Raw genomic sequence first — 17,921 nt, 5'->3', positions numbered from 1 at the left:
CTTTGCCTGGTTATGGAAGGAGTGCATGTGGGTGCTTTTACACCCAATGTAGCCAGGGCCAGTATCCAAAATGTTATTTTCTTCTGTACTTTGGCTATTGAGTAGTTTACAAAGAGCGAAGACATTATATAGAAACTTCTTTCCATTCTGGAGTACAGAGTCATGGCCATTTCCCTGAACTACATGAGATGAGCTTTACTCAGCATATCAGCGTGTGTGAGTTTTGTTGATCGCTCTGAAATACACTAGTTCTTTTTGTCTTAACTGAACTTTTTAGCCCAGGGTGTTGGCTAACTCCACACAAAGCCAGTGAAACATATGAATTCTTTTAAGAGCTCCAAGTGAAAATAATACTGTTCCCAGTGTAAAACAACGGCATTTATTATTCATCATCAGCTGTTGGTACTTGTCCTGTAGAATTGTTGCTCTTTTGTAAGCCCCTTGGATAAGAATTTTATTGCCTCTTGTGGTTTGTGTGGTGTCAGATGTACAGACAAGACTTGCTCCAAAGCATGTATAAGCTGCGCAATCTTTCTAAATAGCCATTGAGTTGGAGAGGGAAGGACGAGCTCCAGCTATAGAGGGGAAAACAGAGGTGAAATACTTATCATAATGTTGTGGTGCGGTGCCAATACCTGAAGCACGAGCTCTTCAGAAGCACGGGCAGCGTTTCTGAACCATGCCTCTGCTGGTGTGAGACACGCTGCGAGACAAAAAGCCCACCTTCTTTTCCTCCCATGGGAAAGCAGTTGATCGAAGGGTGGCCAGGAAGCAAGCGAGCACTGGAAAATCCCCTCCGCTGCTTGGCTCGCCGTCTCACGGAGCCTTGATGCGTGCACGGCTTGATTTGCAGCCTCTCTGGGAAATTGGGAAATCTGACAGAGCCTGTGCTGCCCACTGACAGTGGGGGGAAACAGGAAGTAACAAAGGAAACAAGTCATTGCCTCGGCGTCCCTTCTGGCCACACTGCAGCGCAGATGCACAAGCAGCTGGGGCACGGTTTCTTTTCTTTCGTGTGTACGGCAGCTCTCGCAGGCACTTCCAACGTTTCACTCGCAGAGAGCAGGGAAGTGCAGAGATGTGCCTGTCATGCCTGAGAGGGGTCATAAGCTGCTAATGGCGCTGTCATCGCAAAGGAAACAATCGTTTGGGGACAGTGGCAGCAGAAAAGCTATGTGTCGGTCGGGCATGGTCACAAGGTTAGTGCCACTGCTTCTGGCTTGTGTTTCTGTCTTCTTTCCTCTTTTAGGCATAGAGCAGACTAAAACTAAGAGAAGAAAACTGTATTTAGGAAAAATAGTTTTAACTTGTGTGTCTTACGCAGAAAATTCAAGGGTAAAGAACTGGAAAGGGAGGTGGGGGGAACGGAGAGCGTTGGTTGGAAATGCTCACCTGAAGAGAAAAGCAAGTTGAAGCAAGTTTAACTGAGTAAATGTATTTATAACATGCATCTCAGTCAGGCTGAGTTCTCTGTTTCCTTTGTCCTGTAAGATTTATTTCTTCTTGGAGTGTTTGTGCTGTGCTGTTAATCCTTCTGAGAGACTATTGTGAAAGGGGCTGTTAGAAGTATTAAGAAACAGAACGTGTAACCCCAAAAAGCAGGAGAAATGTGAAAGAGAATTTTAGCAATACTGGACAATATTTAATAAATGGAAAAGAGACCTGAAATTTTTGCAGAAAACAGTGTTACAAACAGATGGTAGATGCGTAGATGGGTGAGTTGGAGAATTATTTTCTGTTCAGAATTGCTGAGAGCAAATTGGAGAAGCTTTTATTTTAGTTTTGCTGTATGTGCAATGTTGCTTCATTTTTGGCTAAGCCTTTTGTGGAGACTGAAATTCCAGTCTTCCTCTGCATCATAAGAGGAATGCGTTTGTTACTGTAAGTTACGTTCAGAAGGAGATTGGCATCCTGTTTTGCTAGGTTTTACTTTCAAAATAGAATTTGAAGATTAAATTCCATTTTATCTCACAACATCCAACGTTTTCTCAGACATAATTTGCATAGAGATTCTTGTGACAACTTAAGATCAGATTTAATTTCTTTTAATGCAGCTTCAGAGGCAGTTTTTTTGTTTGCAGCATGAGCAAACTGGGCTCCAGTACAGACCATAAATATTGCTGTAACAAGTGAGAACTTTTAATACAACTTCTGGCAGCTGTAGCTTCAGCGATGAGGGTAAAGTGTTTTTGTGCATCTATACTGCAAGACATGGGAATGAACACATTGGCCCTATTTTGTGCTGAAGGTCAGTAAGAACTGAGAGCTCATGGCTCTTCCAGGATGCGATCTTTAGTTGAATCAGCCTGTATTTGCTTTAATTGGGCTGAACACCAACAGCTCTTAAGGCCAGAAGGGGTAAGTGTTCTTCCATAATGTGCTCCAGATTTTTTTATGCAGCAGAATTGTACTTGTACTCGTGGAGGGACTTTTAGCCTGTGCAGCTATGCCCTAGACTCAAATTTAGCTTTCTCTATGCATTGACTGAAGGGATGGGTTAAAATTACTTCACGGGTGTGTACATTTGCATACTACACAACAACATGAGGCTGCTCTCCATTCAGAGTTTGAGTTCGGTAAGTGTTGTTATGGTTTAGGAGAAACTTCTGCATCAGACCAGAGTTACCAGGTGTATGCCATGAAGTGTGAAAGTTCGTGTTTTTTCACGCTGTCGTGACTTTGAAGGTGCTGTTACCTAAAATAAAAAGCAGTTCATCCTGGTAGTGTTTGAGAAAGGTACACTCATATGAGGTAGACTTGGGCTGGCTCTACTCACACATCAGCAATACATTGCAGACTCCTACAGTGTCTCTCCTGCTATGCTTTAGTGTCTGCCATCTCCCTCGCAGGCACAGAATTGCCATGTGGATCTTCTGAGAAACAAAGTGATGGAAGAAGCCCTTCTGCTGTCTGCTGTCATCCTCCTCTGGTTCAGGATATTCATTTCAGTGCTTTTTTTTTTTTTTTTTGGTGAGGGGGGCAGGGGGGAGAAGGTATTTTTAATAGTCATTTCTAATGCATTGGGGACTTAATGGAAAACTCAGTTTAAAACTATGCATCTAGTCCCTTGGTGACAAGAGTGGGAATAAGAATCAAGTAGGTGGCTGTTGAATGAGGTTAGCACAAAACAGGAGTGATGTTACCTTGTGTCAGTTAACAGGACTGGCATCAGAGAACATGGCTTGGCCCCGATGGCACGTAGTGGGCTTTCTGTTGTCTTTGGTGTCTGCTCAGTGGAAGAGGCTTTGCTTAAGCACCTGGGCTGCAAATAGGTAATGGGGTCTTTGTCTTGTAGGGCGAGAATGTAACAGGATAAAAAACACATCTTGGAAATATCTTTCTGTTCTGAATGACCACAGAGCGCACGGGCTCTACAGCGACGACTTCAGTGCTTGCTGTTGAGTGCAGCTGGTAATGGGACGTTGATCCGCTCCTCATGCAGTAGATTTTAAAAACTTTTATAACAGGAAGATAAGAGTGGAAGGAACCATTTCAGAGAGCTAAAGACGACCTTAGTATCGATGCTAAGATCAGAAAAATCTTTAAGAGCATCCATTCTTCCTTTATCCCACCCCTACAACAAAGATCCTGTGGATAGATGGTTCTGACAGCTTTGTCCCAGCAAAATGATGGAAAACAGCATCTACTGTCCTTCTAGGATAGTTCTGTATTGTTAGAAAAAAAAGGTGGGGCTGGAGAGGAGAAGAGGAAAAAAAAAAAGACAATCTTTGACCAAATTAAGATGTTTCAATCCTGAATACCAGTGTCCTCCCTGCATGTGTGTAATTTTGGTCTGAAAGTGCTTGAGGAGCCTACACATGTGATGAGAAGTGGTAAAAGCCACAATGAGACCCAGAAAATATGCTTTTATGCACAGCTGCCCCTAAACCCATTGGAAAACCTGGTATTTGGTGGTCTCTTAAACTCATAAAACATGTCCTTGCCTGCATGGGGTTCAGCCACACCTTTTTGTTCACACAGTTGGGAGGGGGAAGTGTTAAGGTTTGGTCTCTGTTCTCAGAGCCGTTTTCTTGTAAGTAGTCAGAAACAAAAAAACGATTGTGAATAGAGGAAGCAGAACCTGATATTCTGCCGTCCTTCCCGCTCAGTTAAATCCTGTAATCACACCGTAGAACTGGATTCTTTACGCCTTTGTTTCTCTGCTTCCATGATTTATTTTTTTGTCTTCCTGATATTCAGGCTTTTCAGCAGGTGAAGAAAGTGCAGCACCGAGGCACAGTTCAGTGAGTAGCTACCCGTGCAGAAGGCCACCATGACCTAGTCAAATATTTGTGCTTTCTGTATTTACCTAGGGAGGGATACCCTTGTCCCCAGTGTTTGTCATTGGGTCCTAGAAATCTCAGCTTGCTGGTTGTTTCGGATAACCTCCCCGAGGTATTTAACTCTTCCTTTTCTGCTGTGTTTTCAACCTAAGTACAATAACACAGGGATTAGTGTTTCATTCCAAACACTAAGTCCTAAGGCTTTTCTTGTTCTTTGTAGAACAAGCACACAGCATTTGAAAACCCACAACGATCTTGAAATGATCTCAAAACTGTTGGATGGCATTGAGACTAATGCTAGGGTTAGAGCAAGAAAACTGAGCTCAGAGTGTATCTGGCTGAATAAAAAGTTTCCATTTTTGCTTAATCTTTTTTTTTTTTTTTCCGCATGTAACTAGAAACAGACTGAAATCACTTAATTGTAAATTAATTTCATATGTTTGGATGTTGCTGTGCCGGCTCTTAAAAGAAAAATGGAGCTCGGGACTTGCCTTTGTCTTCCTCATTTGAAGGAAATCACTCTTAGCAGCACTGCAGTGTTGTTTGATGACAGCAGCCAGCTGATTAATGCTATTTTCCTCACTTTGACTCTTCTACAATATATGAGTAAATAATTTGAAGGATTCCTTGTGTTTTTTTTCTTTTTGACTTTTTTCCTTTTAGAGTTTTAGAGTTTTCTTTTTTCTTTAACTATTTTATTAATTCTTAAAAGCTGTGTGTAGACACTTCTTGGGCCCGTTAATACACTGCTGCAAGGAGGAGGAAGGCATAACGCAGCTTGGAAAGATCTCAATTGTGTAATAAAACCAGGGAGGGGGAAGAGCTCTAGCAGAAGGAAGGATATAGCTGAATACAGCAAAGGTAACAACTCTTGGTGAGTAGGAAGGTACTGGAGGAACCAGAGGAAGCCATCGTGTTAGGTGTGAGAACCTTTCTGGAGTCTTGCATCCTGTCTTTTCCACTTGACCCTGTTTTATAGAACTGGGGGACTAAAACCTAATGTTTGTGATTTAAGTTTTTAGGCTGCCTAAAGAATTTCATGGAGTTTGAACTCCCCTGGTATAAATTGTTAGTAATTTCCACCCCTCCCCACGTGTGCATTGTCAGCAAGGGATGAGAGGGTCATACTAAATCCTAGGTTGATCCATTGAAAGGTCAATCGACTTGCACATCAGTCTTTTGTGACGCTTATGCAGTGGTTGTGTACTTTACTGCTGGCTCTTAGGTTCCTGCACCGAGCTATGCTGATGACCTCAGTTACTGTCCCTTACCAGGAAAGGAGAAGCAAACAGGATTCACTTAAAGCTCTTCAGTTCTAAACCATTAATTTCTTAAGGACTAATTAACTGGTTTTATTCACAAAGGAATTTCATTAGTTTGCCCCTTACCAGCAGAGGTCTATAGCCCTGCACCTGAGCATAAGAGACCATTTTATGTCTGGGTCACTCTGTCCGTTCAGTTCGTGCATGTTTTTATTTATTACACAGTTGGATTTTTAGCCCAGTTCCTTTGCCAGCTGAAGAAGGGGCTCAGTGATACATCAGACAGAAGAAACTGCTGCTTAAAAAAATAGTGTTCTTGGTAACTTTTGTAAGATGATAGCAGAAAGAGCGGTAACTGCAAAAGTGCTTGGTGGAGCATGGCATTGATCACTGATATATAAATTAAATGGTTGGTTGCAGCAATCTGAGATGAACTTGATTTGCACTGGATGTGGTCACGTAAGACGTTCAGTATAAGATAATATTCTAATGCTGTCATGTAGAATAAAACATGGAAGCGTGAGGGGTAAGGAGTATTGCATGCCACAGTTAGTAAAATCTGACTGTTGATTCCCTCACTGTCCAGAAAATTATATTCTGTGTCCACACATGGTGGTAGAGAACCTTAGAGAAGTTGATTTTTTTTTCTAGCCACTTGCCTCAATTAATTATGTTATCATCTGGGGCACTTTAAAATATAAATACCTCAGTAATATTTACTGAACACTTTTCTATTGTTTCAACGCCCGTCAATCACTTCTGAGAACTGCATAAAAATAAATCGGGACTTTCTGCGCCGTGTTTTTTATACCTCGCAAACTTCCTGGAATCTATGAACACCCCCGTCTGTGGTGCATACTTGACTGCTGAACCATGTTAGTCGTTTGGAAAACTTGCTTAAGGAAATAAGCTTTGGTTCTCAGTACTCGTTTCCTAAAGTAAAATCTAAATTTGAAACTGTTCTTAATTAATGTAAATTGCAGAACGATGGCCTCAGAAGAACAGGTCTGGCCAGTGCCAATGAAGGCAATTGGAGCACAAAACCTTTTGACGATGCCTGGAGGAGTGACCAAATCAGGATATCTTCATAAAAAAGGAGGCACCCAGCTGCAGATCTTGAAATGTAAGTTGAACGAGGTATTAACTAAATCAAATGTTTTAAATCCTTGCCTTTGGGGCCATAAACACATTTCCTGTTAACGAGCTCTTTTATGAAAGCAGTCTTCATCTTGCTTTGTATTGGATTATAATTTTATTGGAGTATTTGTATGAAAGACATGTATTGAAAGAATTTGCTCAAATTATTTTGGAATTGTAAATCTTAGATTATAAGTACTGTGGTTGAGTTTGTTGGGTTTGGTTTAATCTATTGTAAAGGCCTTCAGAAGTAAGATTTTAAGACAGAAACAGATGGGATATTTATCAATTTAGAATACTCTTTTCTGAAGGAAATTAGTGCTGAGCTTTTCCTACAGTTGATTATTTGATACTAGAAAAATACCCCTATCTCATACTGACATTGTGAAGTGGAAATTTTCTCACTGCCGAGATTAGGCTGTACTTAATAGCAGGAATTACTTCTGGAATCAGAACCCATTTACTTGGAGAAAAGTTAAATAAATTCAAAGTCTTATATTCTGTTCATTTGCTATACCTGTTTACAGCTGAACTGTGTTTATACAACTAAGGGCAAAGATTACTGTCTTTGATAAAAGGAGGAGGAGTGTTGGCAGTCATCTAGCTTTAACAAAGAAAAACAACCATTTTATTGCCAGCTTTATGTATGTATGTATTGCCACCTTTGAGAATAAGGAGATGCTATTATGATTTTGGGGTGAACATAAATATGTATTTGTAGCCTGTGGCTACGTTCCTCCCATCTTGTTTTGGGCTGCACTCTTATGTTAGCTTGTTCCTCCAGTAAAAAAAAAAAAAAAAAAAAAAAAAAAAAAAAAGCCCAGGTGGAGGTCAGCCTTGCCATCTTTTGGGTTTCTTTTGAAACTGTTTGACCAGCTGCCTCTCAAATGAGGGAAGCAAATACTGCCCTCAGTCCTGAAACTCTGCATGGAGTGCTGCATGCGACTGGTCACCGGCCAGCTGCCACTCAAATAGCTTGTGCCCTTTTGTAAAGATTTATAGAAGTAATTAGGACCTCTTAACTTGGGGAGGGCTACTGTGTAAGAATTGAGTAAAGTACTGCCTTTGAATTTGTATCTTGCTCACTTTTTTCTTTATCTTTTCAGGGCCACTGAGATTTGTGATTATCCACGAGGGATGTATTTACTACTTTAAGAGCAGCACATCTGCATCTCCACAGGGTGCATTTTCTTTGAATGGTTACAACAGGTGAGTTCCAAAGAACTTCCTTAACACCTAAGGGCCTTTTTCTTAACGGGGTGGGGGCTGCCTTTCGTTTTGAACAGGTAAATTCAATTGTGGCTGTTGTTTGGATTAAGCAGTGGTCTCAGATTCCAAGAGATCCGTGTCTTTCAAACTGCATATATGATGTTTTCTGTACTTTGCAAGTGTATACCCTTAATCCTTTGTAATTTCTCTAGTAATGCTGTTAAATTTGCAACCATTGGAATGGGTTTGTGCTTGTTCCTTATTTAATGCAGGCTTTGCACAGACAGGTAGATGTGGATTCTTCAAGACAAATGATCTTTGTTCTCTCATGATTCAATGATCATCAAAAAAAACAGAAAGGAATCAGAAAGGAACACTTACAGATCTCCTGATTCCGTGACACTAATTGGTGTCAAAATTGAATCAGCTACAGGAGTGACAAATGAGAGAATGCATGTGCAAAAATGCCTGACTCATTCTACTACTAAATTCCACTCACTCCACACTAAATTTTAATATTTGCTTCTTGACTTGAAGACAAATACATGGCTTTCAAGTTAACTGGTACCCTCAGGATTGCAACTGATGCTAAGAAAGGACTGATCAGATACAGAATGTAGAGAAATACCACGTTATTGGTCCTGCAGTTTTATTGTAGTTACATACATGTATGTTATCCTTGCACTGCATGATGTTCTCAAACTTGTGGGATAAAGAAGTCTCTTGTTAGAATGGGAGGGCTTTTACGTGAGCACGACATATTTTCTGGGAATGTTGCTTAGGATATTATGGCTATGAAAAAGTAAAGATGAAATTGTTTAAGCAACCTGTACTATAACTTGGCCACGATACTAGCTTCTGTAATCATGTTTATATAAAAAATGAGAAGGAATTTGTGAATGCTAGAGACTGGCTCATTTCTTTTTATATATCTATGTTTTAGCAACCTGTAGAGACCTTGGTTGGAACTGGGACCAGGTTGTGGTTAGTGTTATGCACAGACATAAACATTATTGAAAAAGAAATGAAAGAAACTCATTTATTGGACTGGGTGGTTGCGTGACGCTATGTGAAAACAAGTTGCCCTAAGGTTCCCTGAACTTGTATTTTGGATGTTTCATTCAATAGCCTTTAAATGTTAAGAGTGGACAGCAGGTGAGAGAGTGCTGAGTTGTCCTGTGACTCAGAATGTGGGAAGCACTGCTGTCCCTCCCAGCTGTAGGATGGGTATTTCCTGTATTAACATCCCTGTTAGTCTTAAATTAGCAAGTGAAATAACTTGTAGTTCCTTTTGCAGATTTGTTTCAGGCTGGACAAATGCAGAAAACTACAGCATGCAATTTCAAATTGGGGTTGGGGTTCTAAAAAGATGCAATAGCTAATTCTGACAGAATTTTGCTCTTAGTGCCATCTACAGTGTTGATGGGATTTTATTTATTTATTAATTTCTTTCCAAAATCATGTTTATTTTGATTTGGTACCTAACCAAAAGTCAAATGTCTTTTAATTTTTGTAGGTTTACAAACCACCTTCTTGAAATAGGACTTAGAGAAATCTTGTATTATGTAAGAAAATCAGCAAGTTAAAAAATTTAGGAAACAGAAGGAAAGTTCCAATAATGATTGTAAAAACCTAGATCAGATTTCTCTATGGCTTGTGCTGAGTAATTCTTAGAAATTTTACTTTCAGATTGTCCACAGTCTTAATACTATAGTCTCCTTATTTTTTTTTCTAAAGCTTTACAGCGTGCATTTCCAAATAGTTTTTTGTGTCTGCGAGGATCGAGCAGAAGTTTCTCATTTGAGCATCATTGGGGGAAAAGATTAAAAAAAAATTTACCTAACATAGTTTGTGGAAGAGGTTGAATTAAACTTTTAAAAAATATTAATTTTAAGCATGTGCATTGATCTAGTGTTGTAAGGTAGTACTTATAAGCCAGAAGTGGAAAAATTAAGTTAAATTTTAATATTAGCTCTCTTTGTTTTCTTGGAAAACCCGTGTTGTCATTCTTCTCTGCCTTTCTCAAATATGGATCACAGACACCCTAAATAGACATCATGCCATGGTGTGAAGCTTGTAAATTAACACAGGTCATTAAAACTGTTTACTGAACCAGTCAAAACATCTGTTTATATGTCTGTCTGGTGGCTTAGCCTTTTTTTCCTGTCAGCATTTTTGCGTTATCCATTATACCACTTTGGAAAGTACTACAAATGCAAATATTAGCATTTCAGTGGTGTTTTCTTGGGCTTGGGACTTATTTTCAGCCATAACTGGCAGGTAAAACTGCTTTCTGAGCTTTGTGACTTGCACAGCAGAATTAACTTTAGAGATTCGGACGCTTATATATTGGTTATTCTATTTCTCAGGGTTATGCGGGCAGCTGAGGAGACAACATCAAGCAACGTGTTTCCTTTCAAGTTAGTTCACATTAGCAAGAAGCACAGGACGTGGTTTTTTTCTGCTTCATCTGAAGATGAAAGAAAGGTACCTTTCTACTTCAAGGAAAATTAAAGCATAAAAGAAGAAAGTGAATCCTGACTTCCCTAAAATCTATATGAACTGGACATGCAGCTGTAACCCGAATCTGTATTTCTAGTTCTTTGGGCTCCTCTGAAAATCATGTCTGAAATTTTAACTGAATGAGAATTCCAGTGGTAATTTAGGGAATGGCTAAAAGTGGCATACTAGATGTCACCGTTTTCTTCACATTCCTGGTTTTACTTTTAGCTAATGAATGAGTATTTGTGTTGTAAACCTTTGATAAAATACAAAAACTGTTCAGTGAAATCTCCTACATAAGCAGACTGAACAAGTACACAGCTTTCGGAGTAACAGCTTGAAATTCACAGATCAAAACTTTTAATATTTTAATACATTCGTATAGGATTTTAGATAGTCAAAACATTTTGACTAGCAAATCCTCTCAATACCTCTATAAAGTCATAAATATTTCACTTGCGCAGCCACTCTGGCCATGCAGAGGAAAGATACTGTGCATCTTTGTGTAATGATTTCAAGAATGATGTGTTAAACATTGTGGTTTCGTTTATTTAGAATTGGATGCTATCCCTGAGGAGGGAAATCGATCACTACCATGATAAGAAAGAAACAATAACAGAATTCAGGTATGAAGCCTTAATCCGTATTTGCTTTTTTTCTCCCTTTCGTGCTAGCTCTTGATAGTGTTGGTTTTGGCTTTTGCACCTACTAGTTATTTACTGACAAATAATAATGGGTGCAATAGGCCCCAAGAATGAAAGGCCTACCTAGTAGAGCTTAAAGAGTACCAAGAGGAATATCAGTCTTTTTACTAAGAGAAATTAAAACACATAAAATAAAAATAACAGCAGCAACATATTCGGCTGTTGCTACAGGATTAGATTGCTTCTGCTTTTCCAGTATTACTTCGCAGTGCTGCAGTCCTGCTAATGGATGTCTTTGTCTTTTCAAGACCTATAATGCAGTGATGCAAAAGGGATTGTCTTTTCTTTTGCAGTGACTCTGGTTCTGATGCAGACAGTTTCTACGGCTCAGTAGAACGTCCCATTGATATCAAGTATTCTCACCACTCAGCAGATAATGAAGGTGACAATTTTAGACACTTATAAATAAGAGCTGTTTGATTTTTCTTGTGGATTCTGCAGTATTCCATACCATTCCAGTAGCTTAAACAAACTTATCTGATCCAGTTTGCATCTGAGAACTATGAGTTCTTATTTTTACACGGTGCATAGAATTGCTGTAATTTAATATCAAAACCAGTATAGTCTATGTTATAAAAGCATTAGTAAAAAATAAAGGGTGACTACAGAAATTCAGGCCTTGCAAGGTGTCTGACCCCATATTAATACAATCTTTTTTTTTTTTAATCTTAAATTTTTATTAAGACTGCATGTTGGAAAGTCTGTAGATCTAGCAAAAAGATTAAACATTTGAGTATGTCCGTAGGTTGTAGTGGAAGTCTTTGCTATAATTGATACTAATTGAATATTATTGACAATAATTGAATATAATTATAATAGTAGTATGTTAGTCACTTAAAAGTATGTCCTAAGAACATCTTTTGACAATGTGGTAAGACCTTTTGGAGATAGCTGCCTCCCATATTGTCTGTAAAGTTGATTCACCTGTACTGCAAAAGAAGCAGTAATTCACATCGGGATGTTGTTCCATTTGTGTTGTAGTCTGCTTAGTATGAAAGAGAATGGCTTACCCTCCCAGTTCAGGAAGATCTCACATTAGGCATACAAATGGTCTACGTGAAGTGCATAGGATAACATTCTTTAAAGACTTTCAAACTGAGTAACTCTTTGAAGAAAAGCTCCAAGAATCTCATTCGTAGCAGAGTCTGTTTTCAATTCAGTTTGATACCTGGTTGTTGCTGGAGCTGCTTCACGGTAAACAATTCTGGCTGAGTGTGTTTATTTTGTAATTAGAGATGAGGTTATTATAGGAAGCCTGTCAGATCGGTATTCCCAGCGTATTTCAACAACTACCTTCTTAGCCAAGAAACACAGTAAAATCCAGCATGAGAAGACTTGCCTCATGGTTCAGATAGTCCCTTTAAGTAGGCATTTTCCCATCTGCTCTCTTAGATTTCTGCCCCAAGGGCAGGGATGATTGGAGCAAGTACTCCCGTTTCCTGAAAGGAATTTCCTGACCCTTTTTCCTGACTAGGACAAAAAAAAAAAAGTGGGAGCTTGATTCTTTAGGAAATCCGGTTTGATTGTTGTAAAGCAGAGGAAAACAGACTCATCAGCATTTTGTATAGAGTTGTGGTTTAGGACTTCAGTGTTTACGGGATGGAAGGGATGTATACGATGGGAATCACATTTGAAGAAGCTCAGAAGGGCTTCAAATAAGGAAAATTAGAACAGCTAACTGATTTTATTGGAACCTCTCTTTTTTTTTTTTTTAAATGTATTTCTTTGGGGAAGTACTATGCATTGTCCTTAGGGCTCCTCTCATAGCCAATGATGAGAAATTACTGCCTAGAAGTAGCATGCTTTTTATGTCTTGATTATCCTGCCTTCCAGTTAAAGGCAGCACTGAAATAATTTATTTGTTGTGATGCATCTTTCTGTTGCCAGATTAAGGCAAAACAACTACTTGTTTTGTAGATCATGAGGCTTGCTTAGGCATCCATGTTGCAACATCATAAATGTTTTTGTGATAGGGTTGCTTTTGGATTGTTGTGTTTTTACTCTTCCAATTAGTTTTCCCAGTATGTCAGTTTGCAGCTGTGCCTCTGTAACCAACGTGATTTTTTTCTGAGGAAGGCTATGCCACTAGAAAGTTTCACCAGAAAGTGTACTTTAATTTGAAAGATGGAGGAAAATGTAATATGTGAGAGAGGTAGACTTTTTTCCCATTTTTTTCCACCTTTTTTAATGAAAAATAGTTGTTAGAAAGCAATAAATATTCTTACTTGGTTCCAGTAGTACTTGTCAGAGTCTGACACACTGAATTTTGTCTGCAGATTATGACCAGGAGGAAGAGGAAGAGTCTTACTTGCAACCAGATACTTCTGACATAGTGAAAGATGGTAAGTGATTTCTTTATTCCCTTCATCGAAGGCCCCACAAAAGGCCTGCAGCGAAGGTAATATTCATGTGGAATGCCAGGTTGTGGTTTTAGTCATATCTAAAGCAATGCAGGTGGTAAAATAACCAAAGTAATGTGTAGGTATCTAATTTTGAGAGAGATTAAAGATACTTTTGACGTTTTGAGAGGTCAAAAGGGCCTAGTAGTAGGAGTAACAATATACAGAAATGTTATGTGCCTTTTAGGGCATGGTTTCTGGCAAGTCTCCTGCCGTGGAAGGACCTTTCTAAGGTCATCAGTCAGGAAGAGGGGTAATGCTATTAGCGTAGTTTGTTCTTTATTTTTAAGAAAGGAAAAAATCTGTACCAAGTTGACATAAGCCATGCCTGAATAAAATTGCAGGTGTTCACTACATGCAACGTTTCAGTTACGCTGAAAGCTGAATGTTTATCCAGCATTTCAGGAACTGTCAGATCAGGTGTTAATAACATAATATTAAATCACATAAATAAACCTGAAGAGCCTAGTTTCTTGACACATTTTATTTCCCCTCAACATGCCACATTTTCTGGATGTTTCTTTGTGCAGATATCTTGGTCCTGCCCCCAGCCTACCCACCTCCACCAGTTCCTCATGTCAGAAAAGCTGCCTACTCTGAATCAAGATCACAATCTTTTGCCGGCAAATCTGCTGGACCAGCACCGCCACCACCTCCTAAAAGAAGCCTACCTGACATCAAACCAGAGGATTTCTTCAGTGCGAGAGAACCCCGAGCTGAATGTAATCTAAAGATTCAGTCCTCAAACTGGAGACCAAGTGAACAGCCACCCCCTGTGCCCCCTTTACCTCTTTTCAAAAAGCCTGCGTGTAGCAAAGAATCTTGCTCGCTGCCTCCAGAACCTCTGCCTCTATCGCACGTTCTCAACACTCCAGAAGGATGCGAGAAGCTAAAAACTCTAAACCTTTCACCACGAACTCCTCCTCCAGTGCCAAGCAGTAAACCCAAGTTGTCCCAGTTAACTGAAAGAACAGCAGAGAGCAAGGTGCCAAAAGAACACAGTAAACCTGGACTGTTTGTGCCACCAGTGCTTCCAAAGCCACCTGTGCCAGGCCACCAGCATCCTGGATTCAAACCGAGGCCAGAGAAGCCTTCAGGCCCCCAGTTACAGTAAGTACAAAAATAGAACCTAGTATCAAAGTTTCCACTGAGTTTACTTGTCAGATTCTTGTCAATGCATGTTGTTCTTCCCAGCACCATCCCTGTTTTCCTCAGTGGCACGCTTGTTTGCCTAGGTATTTGCTATCTGGAAACTTTGCACTGAATTTCACTTCTGAAATTATTCAGAAAGAAACAGTCGACAATTTTTTTTTTTTAAATTACACGAATCTTTGTAGTCTGCTTTGAGGTGTGCTTTAGACTTAAAAGCCTTTGATCACAATGAATAAGAAACCTTCATGTCACTGTCACTGAACCACAAAAACAATTTTAGGCTTCTTTGGAGACAGGAAATGTTTCATCTCATATTAAGGTCATCATTAGTGCAAGGGATGTGGGACTGGCTATGGTGCTGAGGCAGCTGGAAATATTTTTGCCCATTGGATCATTCACCTTTAAAAAAGAAATTAAAAATAATTAAAAACAAAACAAAACTCTTTAAAGGCAGCACAAGAAAGAGACTGATTTACTAGAGTGGATCCAGCCACCAAGATGTCTGATGGGCTGTAGCACGTAATATGTGAGGAGAGGCTGAGAGAACTTGCTGAGTTCAACCTTTAGGAAGGTGTCACTGCTCTCTACAACTACTTAATGGGGGGATGGAGAAGACAGAGCAAGACCTCAGAGATCTGCAGGGATAGGATAAGAGGCAACAGACAAAAATCATGGGAAATTAGGTAAATATCAGGAAAAGCTTTTCACCTTGTGGATGGTCAACTTGGAGAGGCTGTGCAATTTCCAACCTTGGAGATACCTGACTGGACACAGTGAGCTATTTGGACCTGCTTTGAACAAGAGCTTGGACTAAATGATACAATTTAGGTTGAAAGATGTCCCTTACACCTAAATTATTCTGTAATTCTAGGGCTGGCAAGTCCTAAACTGAAATTTCCTCTTTAGCTCTAGTTTTATTAGCCCCTCAGTTTTGTGTATATTTGTTCTGCTTTCCTGAGGAGATGTCCTTCAGTTTTGGTTTTGTTTCTGCCAGGAGATCACCACCAGATGGGCAGAGTTTTAGAAGCTTCTCATTTGAAAAGCCAGCAGTGCCCTCCAAGCCAAACCAAGCGAGTGATGATTCTGACGGCGACTACGAAAAAGTAAGATCAAGCAGACAATCCGTTCTCAAAAGGCTGATTTTCTTGCTTTCTTTGGGGTGGCTTGGGGCATATTTCAGGAGAAAAAAGAGCCTTCTGAAAACACAATGCTGCCTGGTTCTCAGCTTTAAGGAATGCCTTGATAAATTCTGCATTCTAATATTTGATGTAAAGGAGTAAGAAGCATAAAGTAAAGATTAAAGCACCATTAACTAATTCAGATACTGATGGCTGTAGCTTATCTGCATAGTGTGTTGTTAGTATTTTGTATTTTCATTGGCCTGTGCGGAGATTTACTTTCTTTGTATTTTCCTACAGGTTGGGCTGCCTACTTCAGTATTTCTTAATACCTCTGAATCCTTCGAAGTTGAAAGGTAGATGTGACTTTTAAAACACTTGCCTAAAGTCCTACAAATCCTGCACTGAACAGTACTCCAAAAATAACTTTGAAATCTGTAACTTCTGTTTAAAACACAGGAAAAGTATTTGAATTACTTTAATATGGAAATTACTTTCTGGGGGAGTTAGGTCAGTCCTCATGTATCAGTTGAGAATACAGAGTAATTGCAAAATGATTTTATTCCATCTGGAAATGGCTGTTCTGCCAGGATGAATGGGACAGAAAGCACAGAAACACTTTCGTCTGTGCTGCTTTACTGATTCAGATGCTAGAACATTAAAATTCTATCAGATATGATATACTATGAATTATTATAACTGAAAACAGAGATTTTCAATAAGAATTACAAGAACTACACACCTTAATTATTTGATTCAGAAAATGCTAACATACGTAATTGCTGTATTATTTTTAGGACATTCAAAGCTACTAGCCCAAGGGGACAGCCACAAAATGGATTATACTGCATTAGAAACTCATCTACAAAGGCTGGAAAGGTAACTTGCAATTGCTGAATCTACCCTCTAAAAGCCTTTTTTTTTTTTTGAGTTAGAGATACAGTATCTTTTATATGGTCAAAGCACTTAACAGCTTAGATGTGCTCTTTCCTTAATGAAGGAAAATCTGAGACTCTGTCATAACTTGAGTGAATTTTTTATTCCTTAGTAATGCATTGACTTGGAAGAGATTATCAGCAGAACTGATTATCTTGCATTTTTCTTTAAGGTATTGGTTGTATGGGATCAATCAGCAGAAAAAGTGAGAAACTACAGAATATTTGAAAAGGTTCGTAGCTCCGCTAAAAATGCACTTCTTGTGTATGTGTATCTACGTATGAATCTCATGTGTGTACGTGTATAGCAAGTCAAAGGTGAAACTTCTTCCCATTCCTAAAAGTAAAAATAAGCTGATCTACAAATATTTGTTTTACGGTGAGAGTTTGAGTACTCAGATCTGGGCCTTCCAATTGCCATGCTGTACAAAAGACAAAGTAGCTGCAGATGTCCAAATCTAAACTTCAGATTGTCAAATTCTAAAGGAATTACTATTAAATTATTGAGTTTAATTTGGACTTATTTGTTTAAGTGACAAGCTTGCAAAGCAGCAGCTTGTCTGAACGAAGTTCTGATAAAGATTTTTTGGTGGTGGTGGTGGCTGTTTTTGTTTGTTTGTTTTTGCCATTGAATAGGAAACTACTGCTAATGACTGCATATGTTTTTGTTGTACAACAGGAAAGCAAGTTTTACCTGGATGCAGACATCATGTTTCTGAACATGGGGAGTCTGGTTGAATACTACAGCACTCACGTCTTACCTAGTCATGACAGCCTGATTCTTCGGTGTCCTTACGGTTACTCTAAACCAAGGTGATGCAGCTGGTGTAATTCACTGATGCAGAGGAAAACCAGGTTCCTTACTGCCCTTGAATTAAGTGTGGGCTCCTACCACTTCTGGACTTCCTGTTGTTTGCACACAAAAACTGAGTCCGTTTCAACCACTTGTTCTCACGTGAACTAGGACTCCATTTAATGAACTCTTTAAAACTTTGCAGTCCAGATCAGTGGATTTGATGACCACTTTGAGAAAGATCTCAACTGACTTTTCTGTGAAGTCTGTCCGGGACTCGTAAATCTTTTCTAAAACTGCTGCTATTACTAATCTTCTTGGAATGTGGAGGAGAACAATGTCCACATGAACAAAGAAGTGTTGTGAACGCAACCCATGTGGAAACAAGAAACTTCTGAAAGTACATCAGAATTCATTTGTGACGGGG

At 39.3% G+C, this 17,921-nt stretch overlaps 1 protein-coding gene across 1 annotated transcript; it reads left to right on the top strand.

The window, feature by feature from the left end:
* Positions 1 to 1,139: 1,139 nt before the first annotated feature.
* On the top strand, positions 1,140 to 17,660 carry SH3BP2 (SH3 domain binding protein 2). Its single transcript, XM_084286378.1, has 13 exons — positions 1,140 to 1,199; positions 6,529 to 6,668; positions 7,789 to 7,891; positions 10,261 to 10,378; positions 10,949 to 11,019; positions 11,391 to 11,479; positions 13,374 to 13,439; positions 14,027 to 14,606; positions 15,643 to 15,751; positions 16,067 to 16,122; positions 16,564 to 16,645; positions 16,875 to 16,934; positions 17,381 to 17,660. The coding sequence occupies exons 1-13, from the start codon at positions 1,174 to 1,176 to the stop codon at positions 17,516 to 17,518; spliced, it is 1,638 nt and encodes a 545-aa protein (XP_084142504.1). The 5' UTR covers positions 1,140 to 1,173; the 3' UTR covers positions 17,519 to 17,660.
* Positions 17,661 to 17,921: the final 261 nt, after the last annotated feature.

This window comes from Netta rufina (genome assembly GCF_964035555.1).
Source record: "Netta rufina genome assembly, chromosome: 4".
NCBI classification, from domain to species: Eukaryota; Metazoa; Chordata; class Aves; order Anseriformes; family Anatidae; genus Netta; species Netta rufina.
The sequence above is the reverse complement of the archived record's forward strand: the minus strand, read 5'-3'. Positions and strand labels throughout refer to the sequence as shown.

Bases quoted from the DNA above. Each gene is read 5' to 3' on its own strand.
- SH3BP2 (XM_084286378.1), top strand. From the start codon at position 1,174: ATGTGTCGGTCGGGCATGGTCACAAG. The intron at 11,020-11,390 runs GTATGAAGCCTT...TTTCTTTTGCAG, and splicing joins GAAACAATAACAGAATTCAG to TGACTCTGGTTCTGATGCAG. The intron at 11,480-13,373 runs GTGACAATTTTA...TTTTGTCTGCAG, and splicing joins CCACTCAGCAGATAATGAAG to ATTATGACCAGGAGGAAGAG.